The following is a 23535-nucleotide window of genomic DNA, read 5'->3' as shown; positions in this document are numbered from 1 at the left end:
ATTTTAGATAAATAACAAATTATTTTTTAAAATAAGTATGTCACATGCAATATTTTGACTAAAAATTCTGTATAAGTACTATAAATAGGGTGGGCAAAAGTAGGTTTACAGTTTATGTGGAAAATAATACACTAATTAATAAATAATAATACAGGAACAAACTTTTTGTGTACTCACAACTGTAACCCTACTTTTGCCACACCCTGTATTTATATCAAAAAGTAATCGTTGTCCGGCTGGCATGGCTCAGTGGTTGAGTGTTGACCTATAAACCAGGAGGTTAGGGTTCAGGGTTGAATTCCCAGTCAGGGAACATGTCCAGGTTGCAGGCTCGATCCCCAGTAGGGGGGATACAGGAGGCAGCCGATCAATGATTCTCTCTCATCATTGATGTTTCTATCTCTCTCCCCCTCTCAGTAACTCTCTGAAATCAACAAAAAAACAAAACCATTTTTTAAAGTAATCATTTATCTGAAATTCAAATTTAATTGATGTCTTGTGCTTTTTAAGCATTAACCTGACCACTGTGCCTGTTGGGATGATACAACTGAGTCTTTGGGGCGTTTCTCGTGTTTGCACAGGTGACGATGAGCAGAGTGACTGGTTTTACGAAAAGGACTCGGGCGGAGCGTGTGGCATCACGGGGGTCATTCCCTGGTGGGAGAAGGAAGATCCCGCCGAGCTGGACAGACACTTGCCAGACCCCGTCTTTGAAAGTATCCTAACGGGTTCCTTCCCCCTCATGTCGCATCCCGGGAGAAGAGGTCAGTAGCACGTCGGATACGGTGGGCTTGGTCAGTCCAGGGCTAGTCGTTGAGGGAGGACAGGCTGAAATGGGCATGAAAGAACCTAAAGCTACATGTTCATGCTTTCAGACTGTTAGGAAGGCCCATCGTGAACACACTGGGGTGATAGAAAGGGGATCGAGGGGAAAGAAATGCCCTGAGATGTAAATAGTGGGTAGTTGTGTGCTGACCACACTGGAACCCGACTTGCCATTTGTTCAGATCTTTTAAGTATGAGTTTCGCCTTTCCCCCTCACTACCATTCGAGATGTTTTCCCTGCTCCAACTTTTTTACTTCTGGAATTGACAGGATCTTGTCCTATGCTCCCGTGATCACAGGATCTCCTAAATTGGGTATTTGATTTTCCAGGTTTCCAAGCTAGACTCAGTCGCCTCCGTGGAATGCCTTCCAAGAATATTAAAAAGTCTGGAGGGACCCCACCTTCAATGGTAGGCATGCCTTTCTGTCTGAGTTTTTGTCATGTTTGGAAACGTATCCATTTCTGTGGAATAAAAAGCCACATCCTCATCCCCTATTCGTATTCCAATGTTATACTTAAAAACAATCCATTTTTTTGTAGGCTCCAAACTGGACCAGTGAGATTCCCCTATAAACCAAATCTGCTAATGCTAATAAATTAGTTACGTTTTGAGCATCTGGGGAATGGCACCCGAGGGACCCTGGCTCCTGTCCTCTCCCCTGGAGGAGTACCAGTGAGTGGGAGCCCCCTTGATGGAAAGCTGGGGCTGTTTGCCGGAGGCCTGGGACCTTCCTTTAGTCAGAAGCGAACCTGGCTGGGCGGCTTTCTAGGGACCTAGGTGGGCCCGGGGTGGGTAGAAACTACTGTACATTTTATATATTTTTCTCTTTTATGACTTTAAAAATATTGAAACCGTTTATGTATCACCTGCTTTGCCAAACTGCTGACAAAAGCTAGAGAATTAAAAATGTCTGGATGTCACATAAGTATTCCTCAATGTGTATGTCGTGGACTAATGGTTAAGAGCTCATTTCTACATTATCTGACTGTTGTAAATAAAAATGGCCACACATTCACGTTTAAAGTTCGTTTTTAGAGAAATCGCCTATAACCAGCATTGTTTCAAGTATTTGCCTTTTACTCAGGGTATTTTAACAAGGGCTAGGATGCGTAGTAGGTGAGGTTGCTTGTTTTTTGCCAGAGTTTGTATTTTGTTTAAGTTTGCTTCCTACGTGGATAATGTGCTCTGTATGGAAAACTCATTGTATTTTATACTATGGTATTCATTGTACTGCCTGCGTCACCCTAGTCTTAAACCAGCTGCTGTGATAACTAGTGTGTGCTAGCAGAATTATTGACTATTACCTTTTAAACTATGCGCTTTGCCCGATAGCTGAAAGCAATCCCAACGATCCTTTCAGCTTAGAGCGCATTGAAATCATGTGAAAGCTGATATTTCAGCAAACGCTGTACGACTCTGAATCATGTTGTCATGTTCCAAAGTGAGAGCTGCGTGCATGTCCTTAGAATGACAGACCACATGTGTCACTGTGTCAGAAGTACTTGCATGAGCTCGCTCTCACCGCGCAGAGGGGAAATGGAACAGCTCTGCTGATGGCGGAATTTAGACACTATACGAAATGTTCGGGTCATTTCGCTTTTCTGAACAGTTATTAGTAAAATGATGACTATTTTTGTTATGTTCCAATAATTGATGGAAACTGATTTCATACATGTATTTTTATATTACTGTGTGGATTGTTAATTCAGCATTTAATGGCTAACTTCAATATGATGATGGAAAAGAAACTTCAAGTTGGCATCTCCTTTACCCAGAGTTGTTACAATCTGAAACGTGTGGCATCTTTTAGATTATTTGTCTAAACGGGGGAGATCGCAAACGACCAAGATAGATTGTGTCTCTCTATCTTCGCATATTTAACGTGATGTTTTATAGGTACAACGTTGTGGTGTTATGTAATTGTAAGTAAGCTTTTCTTGTGCTATGTCCTGTGCCGTGAGAATTTACGACCACCACCTCCCCCCCCCCCCGAATTACATAAATGCTTTTATTTAGTATAATGACTGTCTTTTGGATCTGAACACGTCACTTTAAAACCTTGGCCTGTGAACTCTGCCTTACCAGTCATGAATCGGGATGAATGCTCTCCAGTTCTTGGTTCAGTTTTACCTATTTTTATTTTTGCTTCACTGCTTGCCCGAGCATAGCTGGGATTTGTAGCCCATTTTCTAGGCTTATTGCAGTCTCACTGTGGTATTTTATAGAAGCTATTACAAGTGATAGGCTAGCTTCATGGTATTGATGATACATGGCTTAGCCATGGTAAGAGCCGCCTCTCCTCTCTAAATTGTAAAAAGGTGATTGAGTTTCACTTGATGGAGATGTGCTCTGTGTGTGTGTTTATCATGAAACTAGTGCATTCGGCCATAAACTGTTTCCCGGGTCTCCCTTTTTTGTATTCAGAATTTCCTGAAGACAATGGGCTTTTTCAGGTTTTCTTTCTCTCAACCCTGAATTGTCCTTGTTTGGATTGTTAAGTACTGTAATCTCTTTTTTTTTTTTTTTCAATAAAATATCTGACGTGGGCAAGAAAGGTAAGCGTTCCAATTTGTGCTGCTATTTTTAAATTCCTATGCCGCGTTTTTATTGTCATTGCTCGTACTGTCCATGTTATTTTAAACAATCTAGTTTTCAAAATCATAATCTCACAAGACTCATGTTTAAACAGTGCCCCCTTAGACTCTCACATTGGAAAGCCAGACTGCTTTCAAGAGGTTCCTTTTCTGTGCAAAGAGAAACACACGTGGCTGTGACCTGTTAGCGTGGAGGCCAAGGGTTTCTGTCTCTACTGATGATCTTTGAAGGAAATGACCTCAGGCGAGTTTTTTACTGAAATATTAATGCAAACATTGAGGGGCTAGTTTTCAATTGGGATTTTTATTATTCACCAAAGTTGTGTTCTACAAAGTTTCTGCAAACACTGAATGAGCGAATGCTGTACTTGCTCCCAAGGGAGAAACAGGCTTAGGTTCCTGTGAGCCTCTGATCCAGATATTTTCATCACCCCATCAACACATAATCCTGTTTTATGTCCGCTTGTGTTTTAAAGCATCTAGTCATCTACTAGTATATGGTTCATTCATTAACGTGGAACTCACGGCCGACACCCTGTAACTCAGGCCTGAACAAAGTGCACCAACACACGTTACCTTCTCCATAAGGCACGTCACAGCCCCACATTCTGGGGACACTAGACCGCACGACAGCTCTGTGCTCCGGGACATGTAGCACAGTGAGTCACCAACAAGAAGTACAAAAGTGCCCTGGCCAGTAGCTCAGTGGTTAGTGTATCGGACTGTGCACAGAGGGGCCTGGGGTTTGATTCCTGGTTAAGGGCACATACCTGGGTTCGCTCCCCGCCCCAGTCAGGCCTCCTGTGGGAGGCAACCAGTTGATGTGTCGCTCTAACATCCATGTTTCTCTCACTCCCTTTGTCCCTTCTACTCTCTCTGAAAAGCAATGGAAACAAATATTCTTGGGTGAGGATAAAAAAGAAAATCACAAGAGTGTGAAAAACGTGGCACCCAATAAACCACAAAAAGGCCACTTGTTTATAACATCAGAGCTAAAGCAAGAAGACAGGTGCCAAATATTTATATACTGTTTTGGTTTTCCCATTTACATTTAATCATAATGTATGTTCTGCAATTAACATTATAATATTGTACCAGTCATTCTGTTTTTGTGGCTACTTAAATATTGTACAGGGTAACCAGTCTTTCTATTACATTCTTTAAAAATTACTTTTCTTTTTATTTTAATATGGTTTTTTTAAAAAAAAGAGATTTTAGAGAAAGAGGAAGGAAAAGGAAGAGAGAAAGAGAAACATGGATGTGGGAGAGAAACACAATCGGCCGCCTCCAGTAAGCACCCCGATCGGGGATCAAACCTGCAACCTGGGCATGTACCCTGACTGGGAATCGAACCAGTGACCTTTCGGTGCAAGAGACTGAGCCACACCCGTCAGGACTTTATTACATTTTTTAAAATGCATGAAATACCATGTTTTCTTCCTCTTATTTTTTTTTCACTTTAGTATTTGCAGGCAAATTCTTAGGTTATTAGTCAAGAAATGGCTTGTTTTAAGATTTTCTTTTTGGAAATAATCTATGGACTTTTTAATGAATCTCTTTAAAAACATTGAATTTGCAAACATTTGAGTTTTTTTTAGAAAATACTTCTAATAAAGATTACGCTTATCATTTAAAAACATTTTGTATCCTAAGAAACCTCTGATGTATGTTCTAAAATGCTGTTTTTATTAAGACTGCTGATGGTCACCATTTGAGTCCACCGGTGGATACTGAAGACCCCTTTTCCTTTTTGTGTCTTAAAGGGGTGGTGACATTGCTAGAGGCCCCATTCTTTTTCTTTTTTTCCCCCCCATCAAAATAGAGGAAATGGGAATGCTGCAAACATTTCACTTTTTTCGGAGACTCATCTCAGGTTTTCTGCCTTTTATGTTGCTGATGGAATTCTTCAGATGGTCTATAAACTCAGTCTTCTAATTTGCCTTCAGTTCTGTCAGATAGCTAATATCAGAAAAGTTCAAAATCAATGATGGGTAGAATACTTCCAAATAATATTTAACAAGTGCTTTCTATATGGAAGTCACCTGCAAATCCTCCAGCTGAAGGTCAATTTGAACAGCAGAATTCACAATGAAGCCGTAAATGAAAGGGGTTCCCTGTGCTACAGGTAGCGAATGCCAACCAGATGTCTGTTGTCTGTTTGTCCATGACAAACCAGAGACACATGCCAGCAGGTATTTATACATATTGTAAGCCAATAAACGTGTAAAGTTTTTGTTAAGTCTCAATTGTCTAAAATATTGTCCCCTGTTTAGGGGAGGAGTAAGGCAGAAATTTGATGATTTCTTTATATACCAAAGAAGTGATGACTTGTGCTATATAACAGTATTATATATGGCATCTTTTTCTTAGAACTTCCCATTTAAGTCTGACAATTGGTGATAGAAAATTCACCATTATAGTATTCCAGGTCAATACAGTTCTGAACTTGTAGGTGTTTCTCTTTAAGTTGTAGTATTATTTTAGGAATAGTTAATAGCGTGTACTTGGTCTTTTTGAGGTCTTTCAGATTTGTAGAGATTTTAGTATAGGTAATCTAGAAATAATCTTTAAAAACGATACAGTATTACTAAGATTTCATCTCATTCCATGTCATCCTATCTAATAAAGATAGAATATGCAAATTTACTGTAACTCCACAACAAAGATGGCAGCACCCACAGCCAATAAGGAGGGAATATGCAAATTGACATGACAAGGCGAGAGGCGGAAGGTGGCTCTGGCCAGAGCTAAGGCAGTGCTGGCAGCCAGGGGAAGGAAGGCCTATTCTTGCACAAATCTTTGTGCATTGGGCCTCTAGTTTACATATATCTCTGATAGACTCTTCTAATGTTTTAGAAGAAATTACTTTAACGGAGTATTTTACATCATCTTGTGGGTGGATGAAGGTGACTCAGACTCAGAAACTTGATGTCCTGCTTATTAACTGTGTTTTCAGCCATAGCTTTCTCGGGTCAGTTGTACTCTACACAGGTAATGATGATTTCGGGGTGGGAAGAGCGGGGAACACAAACTGAGTATGATGTGTCTTTGTCTTCCGGTACCTTTCAGTTTGGTTAGTAAAAATTAATTGGGAAAGGGAGCGAGAAAAGAGACTGATATTTGTGAAGGGAAGCACTGATCCTAGCAGGATGTCCACTCTTCACTTCTCATTTTAGTTGTCTGTGTTCTCTGTCCTCCGGCACTCTGAGTCCTGTTTCCTTCCTGATCTGTCATATGAGCCCCTTCTTTCCAGTTCCATCTATCGCTGCCCTGGAGTAGTTACTTATAAGCTTACCACGCCTCCTGCAGCGGTCCCGTATTCAGCATAGTCCTTCATCCTGTACCTTTGCTCACAATGGTGCACAACCTCTTCCTACTGTGCGATTTATCTCTTTCAAGGAACAGTTCAAGTTCTGTACCTTTTCTTCAAAACCTTCCCTGACTCTTCACACATCTTCTGAAATTACATCACACCTACCCTCCCTGCCTCTTTTGAACTCATGCATGGGTAACCTTCCTATTTGATACTGTTATTTCTCTGCTCATGTTTATCCAGTAACCCCAAGAACATGTCATACCCGGTGGTTCCTAGCACATGGTATGTGCTGAACATTCATTAATATTACAACGTTTTCCTAATCCTGCTTCCTCTTAGAGCTTCTTAAAAACACTGGTGTATGCCCAGCCTTTTGGAATTGACTGTTTTTAGGAAATACAAAGTAATCGAACTCATTCCTTGATTGAATGAAATCTTAGAGTCATCCTGTTTCCTCAAAAAATTATTGTATGTGTTATATATAAGGTGTCTCCAAAATGTGTATACACACTTTAACTGCTGATAGGTCAATTTTGAAAATGCAATGTATTTTTTAAAATATATTTTTATTGATTTGAGAGAGGAAGGGAGAGAGATAGATAGATAGATATATCAATGATGAGATTCCTGGGCATGTGCCCTGACCAGGAATCCAACCGAGACCTCCTGGTTCATAGTCAACACTCAACCACTGAGCCACGCCGGCTGGGAGAAAATGCAATATATTTTCATAAACACTGTTTTTATAATTATTCACAGTGTGTGTATACATTTTTTGGGGCCCCCTATATGTTACTAGTACACTATGAACATCTTATTGCGTAGTTGTGGCTGATGCTTATTATTGAAATGCCTTGACTTCCCATTGGAGTGCTTCCTACAGAGGCTGGCTGTCTAGCTGACAGGATGAGCGCTCACTCTTCCTGAGTCTCCCCAGATCGCTCTCAGCTCACAGCACAGCACTGTGAAGGGCAAAGCAGGCACTTGATTGAAAAGGGGCCTGTACACGCGTGCGCGCACGTACACACACACACACACACACACACACACACACACGCACACACACATCTTTTTAGATTGCATGTCTTATTTCTGGTAGGTAATCATTTCATTTAGATGGTATGAGGACCTACACTAATTTTCAAACAGTTGTAATCATAAACTTGGTTAAAAGGGAGAATGAAGATATGAATGTGTGTGAAGACATTAGATGTTCTAACCATTAATGTATGGCATCCATGTGTCTTGAGTGAATTACAGACTTTACTCATTTCTGGGCCATTTGTTTTATCTATAGATTAAATATAGGTAATTATTCATTTGACAGGTTACTTTATTACTTTGATATATCTCAGACTACTGAATACAGTTATAGTGTGATTATTGTAATAATTGGGATTCATTAATAACTAAAATGAACATTTCATGTACATTAAAATTAAAAAGAATTGGAATTTGATTTTGTTTGAAGTCCGTTTTCTGGTATTTATTTTGATTTACTAACAATATACTTTTTAATTACAGTTTTCCTAAGCTCACATGTAAATAGCAAAATGTTTTACAATTAATCAGAATTATAGTTAGAAATATTAACTTCAGTAGGTTAATCAGTTCATTATGTTTTGTGCCTCCCTTTATGAAAAAATTACGAGTTAAATTTGTTTGTTGGGAGCAAGTGTGCATACATGAGGTACTAAACCTAAACTTTAGTTTTATATTCATGGAGCACTTAGCCAAGTACCGAGTATATTCAGATGTTCAATACTCGTTTTCCTGCATAACTCTAATTTTTTGCCTTGCAATAGTATGTGATTTCGGTGGATATTAAATGGTTAAACTGCTTAGAAATTTATTTGCACACTTAACTAAGATCTGTTACCGGAAGGAATAAAATTAAGAGAGTCTAATCAAGTATCATGTTTTAATCCGTGTTTTTTTTTTGGTCTGTTTCTCAACAAGGACTCTTATGTTTCCGATTCAAAGTAATTTTTACCTGCCCTTTTAGGTTAATGCCATTCTTTAGAAAAGCCCATCTATTCTGGCTATGTAAGGCATTTTATTTAATTTTATAGTTTTTATGATATCATATATTAGAGGTTGCCAAAAATATAGAAAAATTTTAGAGAACATTTTTGGATTTGATGGATTACCACTCTTGAAAGGGAAACAAAACACTAAATATTTCTAATCCGGCATTATTTACCGCATGGGTGGTTAAACGCTACTTTAAGCCTCATAAAATTAAAAGGAAGAAGTCTGCCAACTGGAGCAGGAATTGGATTTAGGAAGAGTGGTACAGAGCCAAAATATTGCTACAGAATTAAATGTCAAAAATCTTCTTTAATAGTAGATATATAGTTCACAGTGCCTGGTTATGATTACTACATTTAATCTAAATCCCTGAAAGTTGCTCTCTCCTTTTCCATAAAATACAATAGGACACAAATCAGTTTTACTGGAGATGGATAACAATTGGAAAATAATGCATCTTCCCGCCCAATAAATTGTCAGTTATACCTTTTAACTAAAATCAATTCATCTTTCCGAAATTTATTGCAATTCCTAATAATAAATCTCCTCAAATGTTTATTCATTTGGTTTTTGATACATTTGCGCCACTTTCGCTATGGTCGAATGTTTTCTCTCTTGATTCATTGTAAATTAGAAAATCTATTTTGAGTCAGTCTTCTAGTTAAGAAGTTGAAATCTATAACCGAGCACCTTTTTCACTCTCCTCTGTACATTTTAATACCCTTGAACTTAAGTGCAATCCAGTCAATTCTTTTCAGAAGGAGCTTAAAAGACTTTTCGGCGTCCCTTCTTGAGAAAGGGCCGGATTCATAAAACAAGCACTTAGGAGGCTGTTAGGTGATTATTGCCAGAGATACATGGGTAGCGCCATCATTTCAGGTGCTTGTTACAAGGAAGGGTAAGTACTCATTTGAATTAGGATCCGCCATCGATCCTGTGGGGAGCCTGCTTTTATTTTCTGTTGATAGTGACATTCAAAGGAAACACAAATATTCCATTCCATTCTGTCTTCCACACAGGTCTTTCCCTTATTAATCTCCAGCTACACTGTTAATTTTTAAATCTCTCTCTGTACATTTTCAGGTTGTTCTTTTCAAATGTATCCTAAGTGTGAAACCAGATTGGCTTTTCACCACATACCATGATATGGAATGCAGTCATTATTTTTTAGTTAAATACATCACACATGAGCATTTCTCCATCTTGGTTCTTAGTTATGATCATTAGAATTAAAGTACATTTTTCAAGTATTGTATGATGAGCACTGACTCTTGTCATTTTCATTTTATACCTTTCTTTACTTATTCCACAGTGAAGTCAGATGGGTATTTCTATTTTTTTTTTCCCATCTCCACCTCTACTGTGCTTTTAAGGAATGAATGTGAAAATCAGTTTACTTTCCGACAAATTTAATAAAAATGCGATTGCAGTCAACACGTTCTAAGACTTGGTTTTAAGTCTATACTTTTTATATTATAGCAACTGAAATTCTAAGATTGATTTTCAGAACGGATACTGTTAGAAACGAAGGTGGCATTAATTTGAATCAAATCTGTAACTCATGGACAAATTTGTGTTGCTGCTAATATACAATGCCATATGATTAATTTAGCAGTTAAAAAGGGCAATTTATATAGCTAGAATAGCCAATATGGAATTCATTAATTGGGGTAACTGCTCAGTGAAGAAAACAGATGTTTTCTAAGGCAAAGATCAGACATGAATTACGGGTCTTACTTGTTCATCTAAAAATAGGGTTTCTTTTTATGAAACTGAACTTATTAATTTTTTTGATCTATGGATTCTTGAATATAAAGTATATTACTCATTTGTACTTAGCAAATTAATTTCTATATTAACACATTATAGGCTTTAATAAATTTAGCTAGCTGTAAAAACGTTAAAAACAATCTCTGACTTATGTGTACTTTCTAATTTGGTTTTCCTATCACATTGACTATGAAAGTAAATCAAATCATGCTCTTAAATAAATAAGAAATGATCAACCACATGCTTACGCCTTTCTTTTAAAATACTGATAAAGCGTTTTAAGAGGTATTCCTCTAGTGGTTTTTGTAAACATTGGTTAATGATACAGTCAATTTATTGCTTAAGTGTTTATGGTTTTTCTCTATTCCTGTCAGTTAGGAGGACTTTTTAAAAAATATATTTTTATTGATTTCAGAGAGGAAGGGAGAGGGAGAGAGATAGAAACATCAATGATGAGAATCATTGATCAGCTGCCTCCTGCACACCCCACAATGGGGACTGAGCCCACAATCTGGGCATGTGCCCCGACCGGGAATCCAGCTGTGACCTCCTGATTCATAGGTCAACCCTCAACCACTGAGCCACTCTGGCCAGGCTGTTAGGAGGAATTTTAACAATAACTGTAATGTCACCTTGGTCTGGCAGTGTTCAGTTTTGGGAAGGACAACAGGCTTGTCATACCCACCTTTCAAAGGAGGAAATGAAGATTCTGACAAGATGAGTAACAAGATGACATACCTAGAGGCTGAGGCAGGGTCACTCTGCCGATTCCCGGTCCAGTGTGTCTGTGTGTCCCCCCTGCCTCTCTAATCTTTCTAGTTGAATGTAAACTCATTCTAGAGACTGAATCTTTGTTTTTAACTAGTTTTAACTAGTTTTAGGGGTTGCCAGGTCAAGTTTACTATTTTTCAATCCAAATGGGTATTTTTAATGAGATCAATTAGTAATCTACATACCCCCCACCACCACAGTCCTCTAAGCCACTGACATAACATGACTATTCTTGTTCAGTCTTCCGCTCTCTACTTTCTTTCGCACTGTCATCAGTTCTTCTAATGTGATTCTCGTCACCCTCTTGTCCTCTAACTTTGCCTACTGGTGCCCTCGCTTGGTTCACCAGAGAAGATTCAACCTGTTCTTCCTGCTCCAGGTCTTGCCACTTCCTTCCTCCTGGCCTGGCTCTCGCTGGTCGGTGCATCCTGAGGGTGCCTGGCACTCCCAGCCTCTGTCCCGTTGCCCCACGATTTTCACCTTTTGAAACACCACCCTTCATGTCAGTCTGTGGAAACCTTGCCCATTCATCAAAATGCATCTCAGTTAAACCCTTATGTGAAAACTTCCAGGCCCGAAGGCCTCGCTCCCATCACTCCACTCCTCCCAGAACCCTGCTTTAGCCTCTCCCGGTGTTGTGCAAGCAAAAGGCTCGGGACCGGAAGTCAGAGCAGCTGGCCACAAAGCCATGACTTCCCAGCTGTGTGACCTTGGAGGAGTCACTCACTGAGCTTCTGTTTCCTCATCCCTAAAGCAGGGACAGTAAAGGATAAGGTGGACCAAGGTATGTACTAGGACTTGTGAACTGTAACGGAACTGTTAGTGCTCATTTGCTTCAGGAACTCAAAGCTCAAATGCCTTCAGGGCCAAGCTAATAATGTGTATGCGTGTGTGTGTGTGTGTGTGTGTGTGTGTGTGTGTGTGTGTGAGGGGGGGGGGTAGCTTGGTGTTGGAGATGTAGCTGCAAATTAGAGAAGGCATTCCCTAGCTGCAGGCATTCAAATTCAAAACATCAGAAGATACTGTGATGGCCAAATGAAACACTTGGTTACTTCTGGTTTTACTAGAGGCCTAGTGCACGAAATTCGTACACTGGTGGGGAGGTCCCTCAGCCCAGCCTGCGCCCTCTTGCAGTCCGGGACCCCTTGCTTACCACCTGCCTGCTCGCTGCTCCTTAGAGCTGCCGTGGAGGAGGGAGAGGCTCCCGCCATCACCGCTGCACTCGCCAGCCGTGAGCCCGGCTTCTGGCTGAGCAGCTTTCCCCCCTGTGGGAGTGCACTGACCACCTGGGGCAGCTCCTACATTGAGTGTCTGCCCCCTGGTGGTCGGTGAGCATCATAGCGACTGGTTTTCTGGTCGATCTGCAGTAACGGTCCCTTAGGCTTTTATTATATAGATACCTTGAAAATGTGTAAACTTATTGTAGCAAAAATGATTGAGATATTGTACACTTTTTTTGCACTTAAAGACTTTTGTGGATTTTTATACTTTGCATACATTTTCATTTGATACCACGTATGGCTGGTGGCTACCATGTGGGATAGCGTTGTTGAGGCTTCCCACTGCATGGAAAGGCGCTGAGATTAGGGGTACCTGCATTTCTCTTTCTCATTGCATTTGGGAAGATCACACTAGCTTGCTAGTTGTATATAAAAATAGGACTTTTTATAAACAGCAGGTAGGTGGTGCCCTGGTTGCAGGCTTTGATGGATTCTCAGTGAAATTCAGCTTACTAGTATGTGGTGCTGAGAAATATATTTCAGTAAATTTTGTAAAGACTGCCTTATAAGTACCATGAAAAAAATAAAAAAGTTAATGCTGAAAATGTAGTATTTGGCATTCCCCTTTAAATGTTGGCTAGCCCCAATATTATGTCTCAACATTCAAACCCTTGATGATTTTTATGTGCTAGGTGCATAGATTTTGCAGCTGCAGTCTGAACATTTTTAAATTAAAATATATCTTTCATTCTGATTGTATTGATTTACACGTCTCTGTGTCAATATTAAGTCAAGTGAATTTTTCAATAAGTTGAAAAGATCTGGCAGGGTGAGTTAAATTTATTAGATTTGCTCGAGCTATTTTCTTGTCTGTGTTTGGGCAGCTCTCTGCTTTTCTATTGCTGATTAGAATTTTACTCTGAAAATAGCACTACAATTTCAATAACACATTTTCATATCTCTTAGTGATTTCTTTCTCTTGAATGAATTGCCATTGGAAATCTTGTCACTACTTATTACATTCTTGGCATCCTTTGCTACTGTTTTTCGAAACAATGTATTTTTAGTTTTCTTGTATATTATAAAATATATTATTGTTTGAATTTTATTTGAATCACAAAACTAAGTCATGTTCCTTTATAAACCTTTTTTTGGTAAATTTTAAGTAGGAGAATATATATCTATACCTTTGAAAAAATCAGTCTGTGAAGCTAAGTTAACTCAGTTTATTGGAAATAAAAAAATTTGTGAGGGTTTAAAAGCTTTAGGCATAATTCACCATAATTTCCAAGTGTGCATATAAAAAAAAAAAGCACTTACTTTTTGCTATTCTAAGTGAAAACTTTGCACATTTTGACTAACGCAGAGTATCAGTTATCATGTACATAGGATGGATGAGAGGACCACTCATTCTACATTCACACACTCAGAATACAGAAATTAGTAGCCCCAGGTGATGCCAATCCAAGTTCATTGACTTTCTCAATAGATTGCAATTTCATGTAGATATTTTAGACCGGCATATATATACTCATGTCTATTATTTATTATCGAAAGTTGACTTTAAAAGACAAAAGCTCTGATGAATGTACTTAATATCAAAATATGTCAATTGTGTGATAAGAGGAAGGTGACAGTGTTTTTCAGTCAGTGAAACACAGTCATTGTGTAAATGGATGAAACTTGGATCCAAGAAGAAAATGGCAAAAAATGGTACCAGAAACTTTAACCAGGATTTAGTGAACTAATCAAGCTATGGAGGAAATATTTCTATTTTTTGTGTCTTGATGGTATTATGTCATGATGGTCATTCTTCCACTGTTAAATTAAATCTGCCTGATGCTTTGTAATTTTTTGGGGGGCGGGGGGGCAGAGTGGGGCTGTAGTGTAAAGTAAAACCAGCTTTTATGTAGTACTTGGGCATTGATAACTGGTACTTTTATGGGGTCCTTGACTTTGACCACTTAGTACCTCCAAATCACCATGAAACAAAACAGAGTTTTGTAGACAAAATATCTGGCTCACTTCAATAGAAATATAGCACTAATATTTTATAATAACAAAAACTAATAATTGAATACTATGCTAACTTTCTTCCACAAGCATTCTCGTTTACTCCTCACAATAACCATACGGCGTGGGTATTAATTATATCTCAGTTCTATAGATTGGGAAATTAAGACATAGGTTAAGTAATTTCTTCAAGGTCATGGAACTACATCAAATGGCAGAGCCCAGCCTTGAAAGTAGGTCTCTCTAAAAGTCAGAGGTCATGCTCTCAGCTACATCATCATACTGCCTCCTTGAGCAAGAGAAGTGTTTTAGTGTCGTGATCAGTCGAGTTTTATTATTTTACTTTTTAAGAGAAGATATAGTTTTCAAAACGCAGTTGGGAAATTTTCTGCCTTAAAATATTAACAATTAAAAAAAACATTTTATTTAATCTTCCAGGGGAACATTATTTATAGAAAGGTGCAAATTTCTATTAAATCTCTGCTAAGCTGTTGAATATATACTTGTGTAAAATAGTACGTTATGTGAAAATATGTGTGCATTATCCAATTAGCAAATATATTATTTGTATCTTCTCAGGCATGATATTAATAGTAATTAATCTTCTTTGCACATTTCTATTTTAGAATTTTTAAAAACCGTGTGCAGCATAAAACAAAACAGCGCTAAAACAACCAAGCTCTGATCACCACTCTTGCGATATATTCAGTCATCTGCTTAATCCTTATCCCCTTCGCATTGTCAATACCCATCTAATTCCACTTTAACAACAGTAATTGGCTGATGGAGTAGAAGATATAGATTTGTTTTCTTGATGACTCCTTGACTTTTTTTCCTCTGGTAATACTAATAGAATTCCAAATCCGTCCTGGTGTGATCATGTCATGAGTAGGTCAACAATCATGTCAAGGTCCTATTGGAAAGCTCATAGCCAACATCTTAATTTAGACTTAGCTCTCTTTGTCACCTGTCTGTGCAATTGTAAGCAATTTTTTCGAGTCTCATCTCTCCATTATAACAGAATTCATTTAGTTCACGGGGATAGAGTTCTGCATCTGAATTATGTGTCTGGCCTCAACGGAGTAAATGGAATATATAAAAATCCGGGAACCCCATTTGCATGGAGATGTATATAAAACTCTTACCCATTTTTGTTTTGCAATCAGTATTTTATATCATCTGTGTTCATGAAACCTGAGTGGTTTTGTGGTACTAAGTTCTAGGAAAGAATACTTTCACTTTAAATAGATTATTGAGTTATTACCAGCTGGTTTGTCATCACTGTTCTAATTTTATTTCATTACTGTGACAGGAACAATATGTATTCGTAATAAGAAAATGCTCTTTAAAATTATTACGCTACTTTGATTTTAACTGGATGGGAGATACAGAATACAGGCAAAAGCATTTCAGATGTTGAAGTATGTTATATGAATGTGTATATGTGTGTGTATGTGTATGTATGTGTTTATCTATGTGTTATCTATATATTTTTATATATTTCTATTTTCTCTACTTGATTAATAAACATATTCCTACCAGCTGTATTATTTTCTATCTATAAAAGAACGCACAATACTCCCTGTGTTTTGGGTAGTAATAGATTATAATAACCAGAAGCTCATTAGGTTTGGATGTTAAAAAATTGGAATACTGAATAAAAACATAAACCAAAATAGTAACAATGGGTTAAAAGATAGGAGCTGTTAGCCTTTAAGATGGATAGAAACGGATTTCTGTAGAGACACAGAAAAACCAAAGGCAATCTGATTACTCTGAAATACTTTACAATTTTACATTTTATAATTAATTCAAATGATCTTTTATTGAAATATAGAGCAGATCTTAACAGGGATGTTTGTTTGTTTGTTTGTTTGTTGGCTCTCCTCCAATCACAGAGATTGTACACTTCCAGGAGCAAGCTTTATTATCATACTAATAGGTTTCTGGAACTTCCATTTATTTGTTTGGAGGCCGAAGCAATCAAATTGGAGGCACATAAAGAATCAGTAACAGTTTTCTCATGTCATGATGTATTGATCTTTTACATCAGATATATTTTAAATCTGAGCCACCTGGAATTTTTACCAATAAATCCAAATTTTACTTTGCTTAAATAAGCTCACCTAACTTTGTCTTTTCCTTGTAGCCATTTGTTTATTTATTTTTTTTAAACAAAACTGGTATAAACGCATACAATGGCTTTCCTATTTAAGGTGAGATTGAATGTGCTAATATTTGAGAGGATTTTAATGACATTCTCATAGTCGTACAATGTTCTTATGATAACTAATAGTTACAGCCTTTTCCAGAACCGGGGTGGGGGACCCAGCATTTTGTAATGGAAAGAACAGTAGATCATGGGTCAGATCTTAGGGCAAATGCTGGCTTGGCAGAAATCTCACGCTGGGACTTTGGGCCGAACATTTAGGCCTTTTATGTGTTTGGTTCCTCATTTGTAAGAATCAAGAAGCCTTAAAGCTGTTTCTTTTTTAAAATCTATAAATGCTAGGGTTGCAAGTGCCAATGTCACCACAAGCCCCAATCACTCCTCAGGCCTAGAGAAAACGTATATTCACCAGATTCCCAAACCAGTATGTACATTCATCAGGAACTACAGGGCACTAAAAGTGACCTCTTACATTTCAAGTATGAGTGTGTGAGACTGAATTTCTTATTTTTCCTTACCGTTGAATTTATCTTGACGTGTGCTTTTCTGTATAGTTTACTAGATAAGCATGCTCTTTGGAGCCAAAAAGACCCGGATTCAGATCCTGATTGGACCTGCCATTTTCTGACCGAGGGATTTTGGACAATTTACCTAGCCTTTCCGCACCTCCGTTTCTCCTTTTGCAAATGGCAATAGTGTTTACCCGCAAGCGCTTAATGAATATGATGTATGGTTCATATGGGCGCTCAGAAATGTCTGCTTTTTCCCCTTCCCTCTTTTCAGGTCTACGATGACTCCATTTACCATTGTGCCTCACTTTGATAAATGACAAGCCAGCCCTCTGTAGGCAGATAAACCATCCAGAAACTAGATACAGTCCCCGAATGTCACTCCACATCATAGGCATCAGAAGGGCACTTCCCAGCTTAGACAGTCTTGGAGCTCAGGGCGTTGGCAGTCAGCTCAGCACCAGGCTCTGCCCAGGGCTGGGATGCGGGTTTGGGATGCAGGTTTCTTGGTTTCAGTCTGAATTTCCAAGGCAGCTGCTGGAGCGAGGTCTGGGGTGGGCCTCGGGGAAGTGGGGACTCCCGAGAAGATAAGACCATCGTAACTGGTCTTAAATATGTTCAAAAGGCACACTACTTTTCAAAAGACTTTTTCTTGGTCACTGTATTTCTCTTATTTGCCCATTTTCTGAGCATTTGGGAAACCCTGTAAGAAATATTTTAGTGTTACATATTTTAGTAGATGTCCTGTATTCGTGTCAAGACTGTATTTCTTCTCTTTTAAAAATCACCTCTTCCAGTATCATTTTTACAAATCATCCTTATGTTCTTTGCAAAATAATTAGGTAAACATATTTAGCTAAGTCATTAATTGAGCTCCCCTTATAACTTGCTCTGTGAGCATCAGAATCGGGCCGTTAACGTAATTCGAACGTCTTTCTGTAATCTAATTAACAGCCAGGGTAGGCTGATTCTGAAAAGGACATCTAGCAGTTTTGACACTGAGAATTAATTATAAGAGAGAAGACAGATTTGTGCTCGGGCTAGAATTAACTAGCAGTTCAAAACATAAGCAGTCACCTTGGGCTCTTGTAACGCAAGATGACACTCCTTCTCTTAATATCTAGCTTGTAAAGTTTATTTAGACAGCTCATCTGCTTGTCAGCTCTGTTTGTTTTTTTCTGTTTCATTTAACTTAGAAAATAGTTCTTTTCTTCGACCACTCCAAACTTCCTGTTTGTTGAATTTTTAAAAAGTCACATTTGATTTGAGTCTGTGTTTGAATGGTTCAGATACTTATCAGAGGTCATTCATTCCAGGAAGAAGGAGATGACATTCAACTTCACATTTCCTCCCAATTTCAAAGAATATCTCTTTAATTAAAGAGCTGAAAACTGCATTAGTTGTTTGCGAGGAATAGCCCAATATAAAATGCTGGCACTGTGATTTTGCGGATTTTCCCCTCCCCCAAGCGACCACAATTATTTTAATGCTTCTGATGCAACTTTTCTCATTTGACAACAACAAAGACCCTCTTCAAATATCTTTCATTGGTTAATGCAAGAAACACTGCGATAGTGGGTTAATTTTGAGTGCACAAAGGGCTACTGGAGGGTAGAGAGGGCATCTGTGGGATAAGCTTTCAATGTGATGAGGACGATAAGGGATCTGCCACTTGTGCAAAAGACAGCATTTGACTTTAAAAAGTGTCATCTGACTTGTCTAAAAAGCATATTTCAGATGAGTGGGTGATGAACCTGCGTGTCACGCTGCCTTTCTTCTTGCACTTCTAGCGTTTTGGGTCTTGGATGTCTGATTTTGTTCGCATATTTCTCAAGTGGGGACAAAATTGCACTTCAGGCTTATTTTGATCAAGATGCTTGGTTCACATTCTATTGACTAAAACATCTTCCTTCTCTTCGCTGTCCCCCGTCCCCCAGAAAAGTAGCTTTTCTCTCCTGTGTGGCCATGATTGTACCCCGTTTGGGGGGAAGTCCTAGCCAGGTCTTAACAACTGACCTTATCTCAGACCAATTATATCAGAACCTTTGGAAGTGGAACCCAGACCAAAGATATTTGGGTGATTTTTCATGGGTATCCGGGTGAGAGAATTATAGCAAAAAGGACCGGGCAGACCTGTGATTGAATTCCGCTGCTTAATATCTTTGCTTTAAGACCCTGGGTGAGTTATTTTAGTGAGTGAGTTATTAAGATGCTGTTGTGCAGAGTAAGGGATGATAGAACACCTGGCATAAGGGTTGTCCAGCACATACAAGGTGCCCATGAAGTCTGGAACATCAATAACTTAATTTTTCAAACTGAAGTTGTTCTTAATAACATTACATGTGGCCTGTGTATCCAGACCTTTGGGAATTCTGAAAATCCTATATAATAAAAGGCTAATATGCAAATTGTCCCCTTGGGAGATTGACCGACTGGGAGTTCGACCGCTCGCTATGACATGTGCTGACCATCAGGGGGTGGCACGGAACAAAGGAAGGCCCCAGCCGGCAGTGGGGGGAAGAAAGGCCCCGATAGGCCCTGATTGCTGGCCAGACCTAGGGAACCTACCCATGCACGAATTTCGTGCACTGGGCCTCTAGTTGTTATATAAGTTTTTAAGTGTTTTTTTTTTTTATATATTTTTTTTCTAATGATCAGAAATCTGGCATCACAGTGTAATTGGCTCTAGTTCTACCCTGTGAATTACACAGAATACCTAACTTAAGTTCTAATTCTGCTTGCTATCTGTGTTACCTCTCCTGGTCTCACTTTTTTTTTCACCTGTAAAATAGTTATAAAGCTATTAGGGAAAGGAAAGGAAAGGAATTAAGAATTGCTACATGGTAGTCCCACAAATACTTGGACAGTTTTGGATCTTTTTTATACTAGATCACCTCATTTCTTTCCAGTTATTTTTCACATTTTCTAAACACCTTTCTGGTTTGTGTATTAATGTCCTTCAAATATGGTATCCAGAAGTAACTTCTTTTTAGTCAAAGGCTGAATTTCAAATATTCATGTTTTCTTTAGAATTTCAATTCTGCTACCTAAAGTGGTCTTTGTGTCATTAACTTTAAGAAGCATACTTTCTATTTTTTCATTCTAGTACTTTGATATAACATTGATTAAACTGAAGGAGCCAAGAATGCCTGCCATTGGAAATTTCTTTGTAAACTGATTTCAGTTTGGTAATGTTCTTTGCCTAAGGTGGCTTTGCTGTCTATAATCCCACCTACCTGAACTCTAGGCCAGCTTTAATTCACTCTCATCATTGCAAATAATTCTATTATATTAGAAAGAATTTTCTATTATATTAGTAAGACTTCGTTAGATACCCTTTTAAGGCTCTAATAGAACATGTTTTTACCATCTTCCTTTCAGGGTAGTAACCTAGCCAATAAAAGTAAATGCCATTTCTCCGGCAAAACATTCTTAGGGGCTCTATGCTAGCGCCTAGTAACTGTTGGGTTTCCTCTAGTGCCCGAGAAACTGTTCAGCAAGCGACACAGGATTTTACCCCCACTTGTCGTCACGGTGTTGCCTATAGGTTTGTCAATCTCCTGGCATTTTATAGGTACAAAGAATTGCAGTTCCAGGATTATATTTAAAATACCTTTGAGTATTTGTATAACTCAAGAGATTTAAACTAACTTTAAAACAGGGACTGTTCTCTTCTCCGTCTTGGCTGCAGTAGCTGGGGAAGGGCTCGGATCAGAAGTGGCGTTTGAGCTGGCAAAGGGGAGACGGGAAGGGACACGCATCCCTTCCAAGTACCCACGCTGAGTGGTGTTTTTTATCTGCGTTATTGCTCAAATGTTACCCATACGTTTATGGTAAGAGTGAGTCCTAGAGAGACTAAATAACGTATTAAAATAACATAACTAAATCCCAGACCTAAAATTCTTACCTAAATAATGTTGTGAGCTATTAAAATTCTGGTTCATTCTCCTAGATAGTCCTGTTTTGTTTTGTTTTGTTTTTTATTTCCAGCTTTCTATCTATTGTCTCCATACTTTAATTGCATTACTTAGATATTTAAATATTTAAAGCCAGACATCTTACACCAATTTGCTAGTAGTATCTAAATAAATCTGTTTCACCAGTTCCTCCTAAACATTACGCTCGGGCATTTTTAGAGTTGAACATGAAATTTAATGATGTGCCTATTGATCACGTACAGGGGGCCTGTCCACCACTTCCTGTTTCCTGTGCTGTGCCCTTGACCCTGTAATCAGGCTGCTCTTTCTTTCTAAATCCCCTTCAAGCATCCCCCCAGTTTTAGGGGGACAGAGTGGCTTTTAAATCCATGCTGATAAGAAAAAGTTTTAATGTAAAATATGGAAAGGCAAATCAATGAGATGGCAGACTCACCTGTTTAGGCTAAGTGTGCTGTAGCCAGCTCATTTAAAAAAAAAAATGTTTCTCTCCTAAAATGTCATTTGGAAATATATTAATAACTTAATATGTGATGGCACCCAGGTTAGGACTTGGCTAATATTTGTTTTCTTTCTTGATTTTTCTTTATGAAAGGACACAAGTCCTCTGAAATTGATGGTAGGCATAGGGAACTTCATGTCCTTGACTATTCAACACAGTCACACCTACTGTATGATTTAGCCCTAAACCCGAGAAAAGTAGCTGAAATGGACAAACGGGACATCCCACCACACTCTGCATGTGCCTTCCGAGTTGCCGGGAGGTAGGCGGTGACTCCGTGATGTAATATGTGTGGAGTCAAGCTGAGTGTTTGCCATGCTAGAGCAAGCGAATGGAGACATTCACTTGGGGTAAGACAAATGGCATTAAACGAGAAAACACACCATGAATTGCAAATGGAGCTGAGTTAATTTGTTGCTACAGTCGTGTTGCCCTACTGTTAAATGAAGGCTGTGTAATTATCTTGCTGGCAGAGATAATGTCAAAACCTCATTTCTCCTTACATGCCTCGTTTTTACATGGGGGCTAATTGAGCTGCAAGGTGACAACTGATTATATATGGCTATCGCCGCGTCCTCTTGCTCAATTTGCCAATAACGTTACCCTTTTTTTAAGTGATGATGCTTGTCAGATGTTAAGGAATTAAAAAAACTTTCTGAACTGTTTGAGTCATTTGCTACATTCTTTTCTATCTGTACATTATTTGGGAGGAAATTATCTTTTTCATATATACTTTAAAACTTTCTCTTCATTCTTCTGACAGCTTATACACTGTAGTTAAAGGAGACAGCAATACCAGTTCACTTCGTATTTTGTAGAACATTTTAGTTATGTTCAGGTGAAAGGTATTTGTTTTCTATTTTTTTATTTCTGGGAATTTAGGCTTGTTTAGGTATCGAAAATAGATTGTCAGAAGTTCAAATAATAGGAGAAAAGTACTTTGTTCATCAAAGTCAATTAATTAAAATCGAGCTTTCTTTCTTTTAGATATTTAGGACTGTACCATTAGCACTATTAGCCTATACATCTCTTCTATTTCACTACCATGGTAGGTGTTTTTTTAAGGTGAAAAGACAGTGCTTCATTTAAATATGTTTTTAATGATTTCAGAGAGGAAGGGAGAAAGACAGATAGAAATATTAATGAGAGAGAATCATGGATCGGCCTCCTTTTTCACTGGGGATTGAGCCTGCAACCCTGGGCATGTGCCCTGACTGGGAATTGAACCGTGACCTCCTGGTTCATAGGTTAAGGCTCAACCATTGAGCCACACTGGCTGGGCTGCTTTATTTTTCCAGTGATCAAAGGAAGCAGGTGTGACATGGGTTAAGTTTAAAAGTCTCACCCAGAAGTTTGGGGTCTGGTATTATTTTGGGAGTCTTAGGTATAGATTACCTCAGCAATTCTTAACCTTTGGGCAGGGCCTGAGAATTTTTTATTTTATTTTTTTTACCTTGGCAAGTCTTCCTGGAAATAAAGATATTTGTTTAGCTTAGATCCAGTGTCATCTATTGTGGCTCAGCCCACAAGGAGGCAGCATCTTGTACAGTGAAATTTTCTACTTATTAAAAATCTGAAGGATTAACCGGTTTTTCTGGTTGTTGATGTCCCCTGAATACACACTTGACACAACTCGTTCTCTCAGGGAAAACACTAATTAATAGTCCGAGAGATGCAAATCAAAACAACAATGCGGTACCATCTCACACCTGTCAGAATGGCTATCATCAACAAATCAACAAACGACAAGTGTTGGCGAGGATGCGGAGAAAAAGGAACCCTCGTGCACTGCTGGTGGGATTGCAGACTGGTGCAGCCACTGTGGAGAACAGTATGGAGTTTCCTCAAAAAACTGAAAATGGAACTCCCATTTGACC

At 38.6% G+C, this 23535-nt stretch overlaps 1 protein-coding gene across 4 annotated transcripts in view; it reads left to right on the top strand.

The window, feature by feature from the left end:
* Positions 1-23535, top strand: part of GPATCH2 (G-patch domain containing 2) — a 91885-nt gene that overhangs the window by 11015 nt on the left and 57335 nt on the right. For 3 of the 4 annotated variants that reach the window (XM_079763429.1, XM_079763430.1, XM_079763431.1), the window contains exons 4-5: positions 582-764; positions 1156-1235. In XM_079763429.1, the coding sequence (XP_079619555.1) occupies positions 582-764; positions 1156-1235 (263 nt within the window). Of the gene's footprint in view, positions 1-581; positions 765-1155; positions 1236-1366; positions 16712-23535 lie in introns of those variants that run through there. The other variant, XM_079763432.1, reaches the window with a different exon arrangement.

The sequence above is a fragment of the Cnephaeus nilssonii genome (genome assembly GCF_951640355.1).
Source record: "Cnephaeus nilssonii genome assembly, chromosome: 23".
Taxonomy (NCBI): domain Eukaryota; kingdom Metazoa; phylum Chordata; class Mammalia; order Chiroptera; family Vespertilionidae; genus Cnephaeus; species Cnephaeus nilssonii.
The sequence above is the reverse complement of the archived record's forward strand: the minus strand, read 5'-3'. Positions and strand labels throughout refer to the sequence as shown.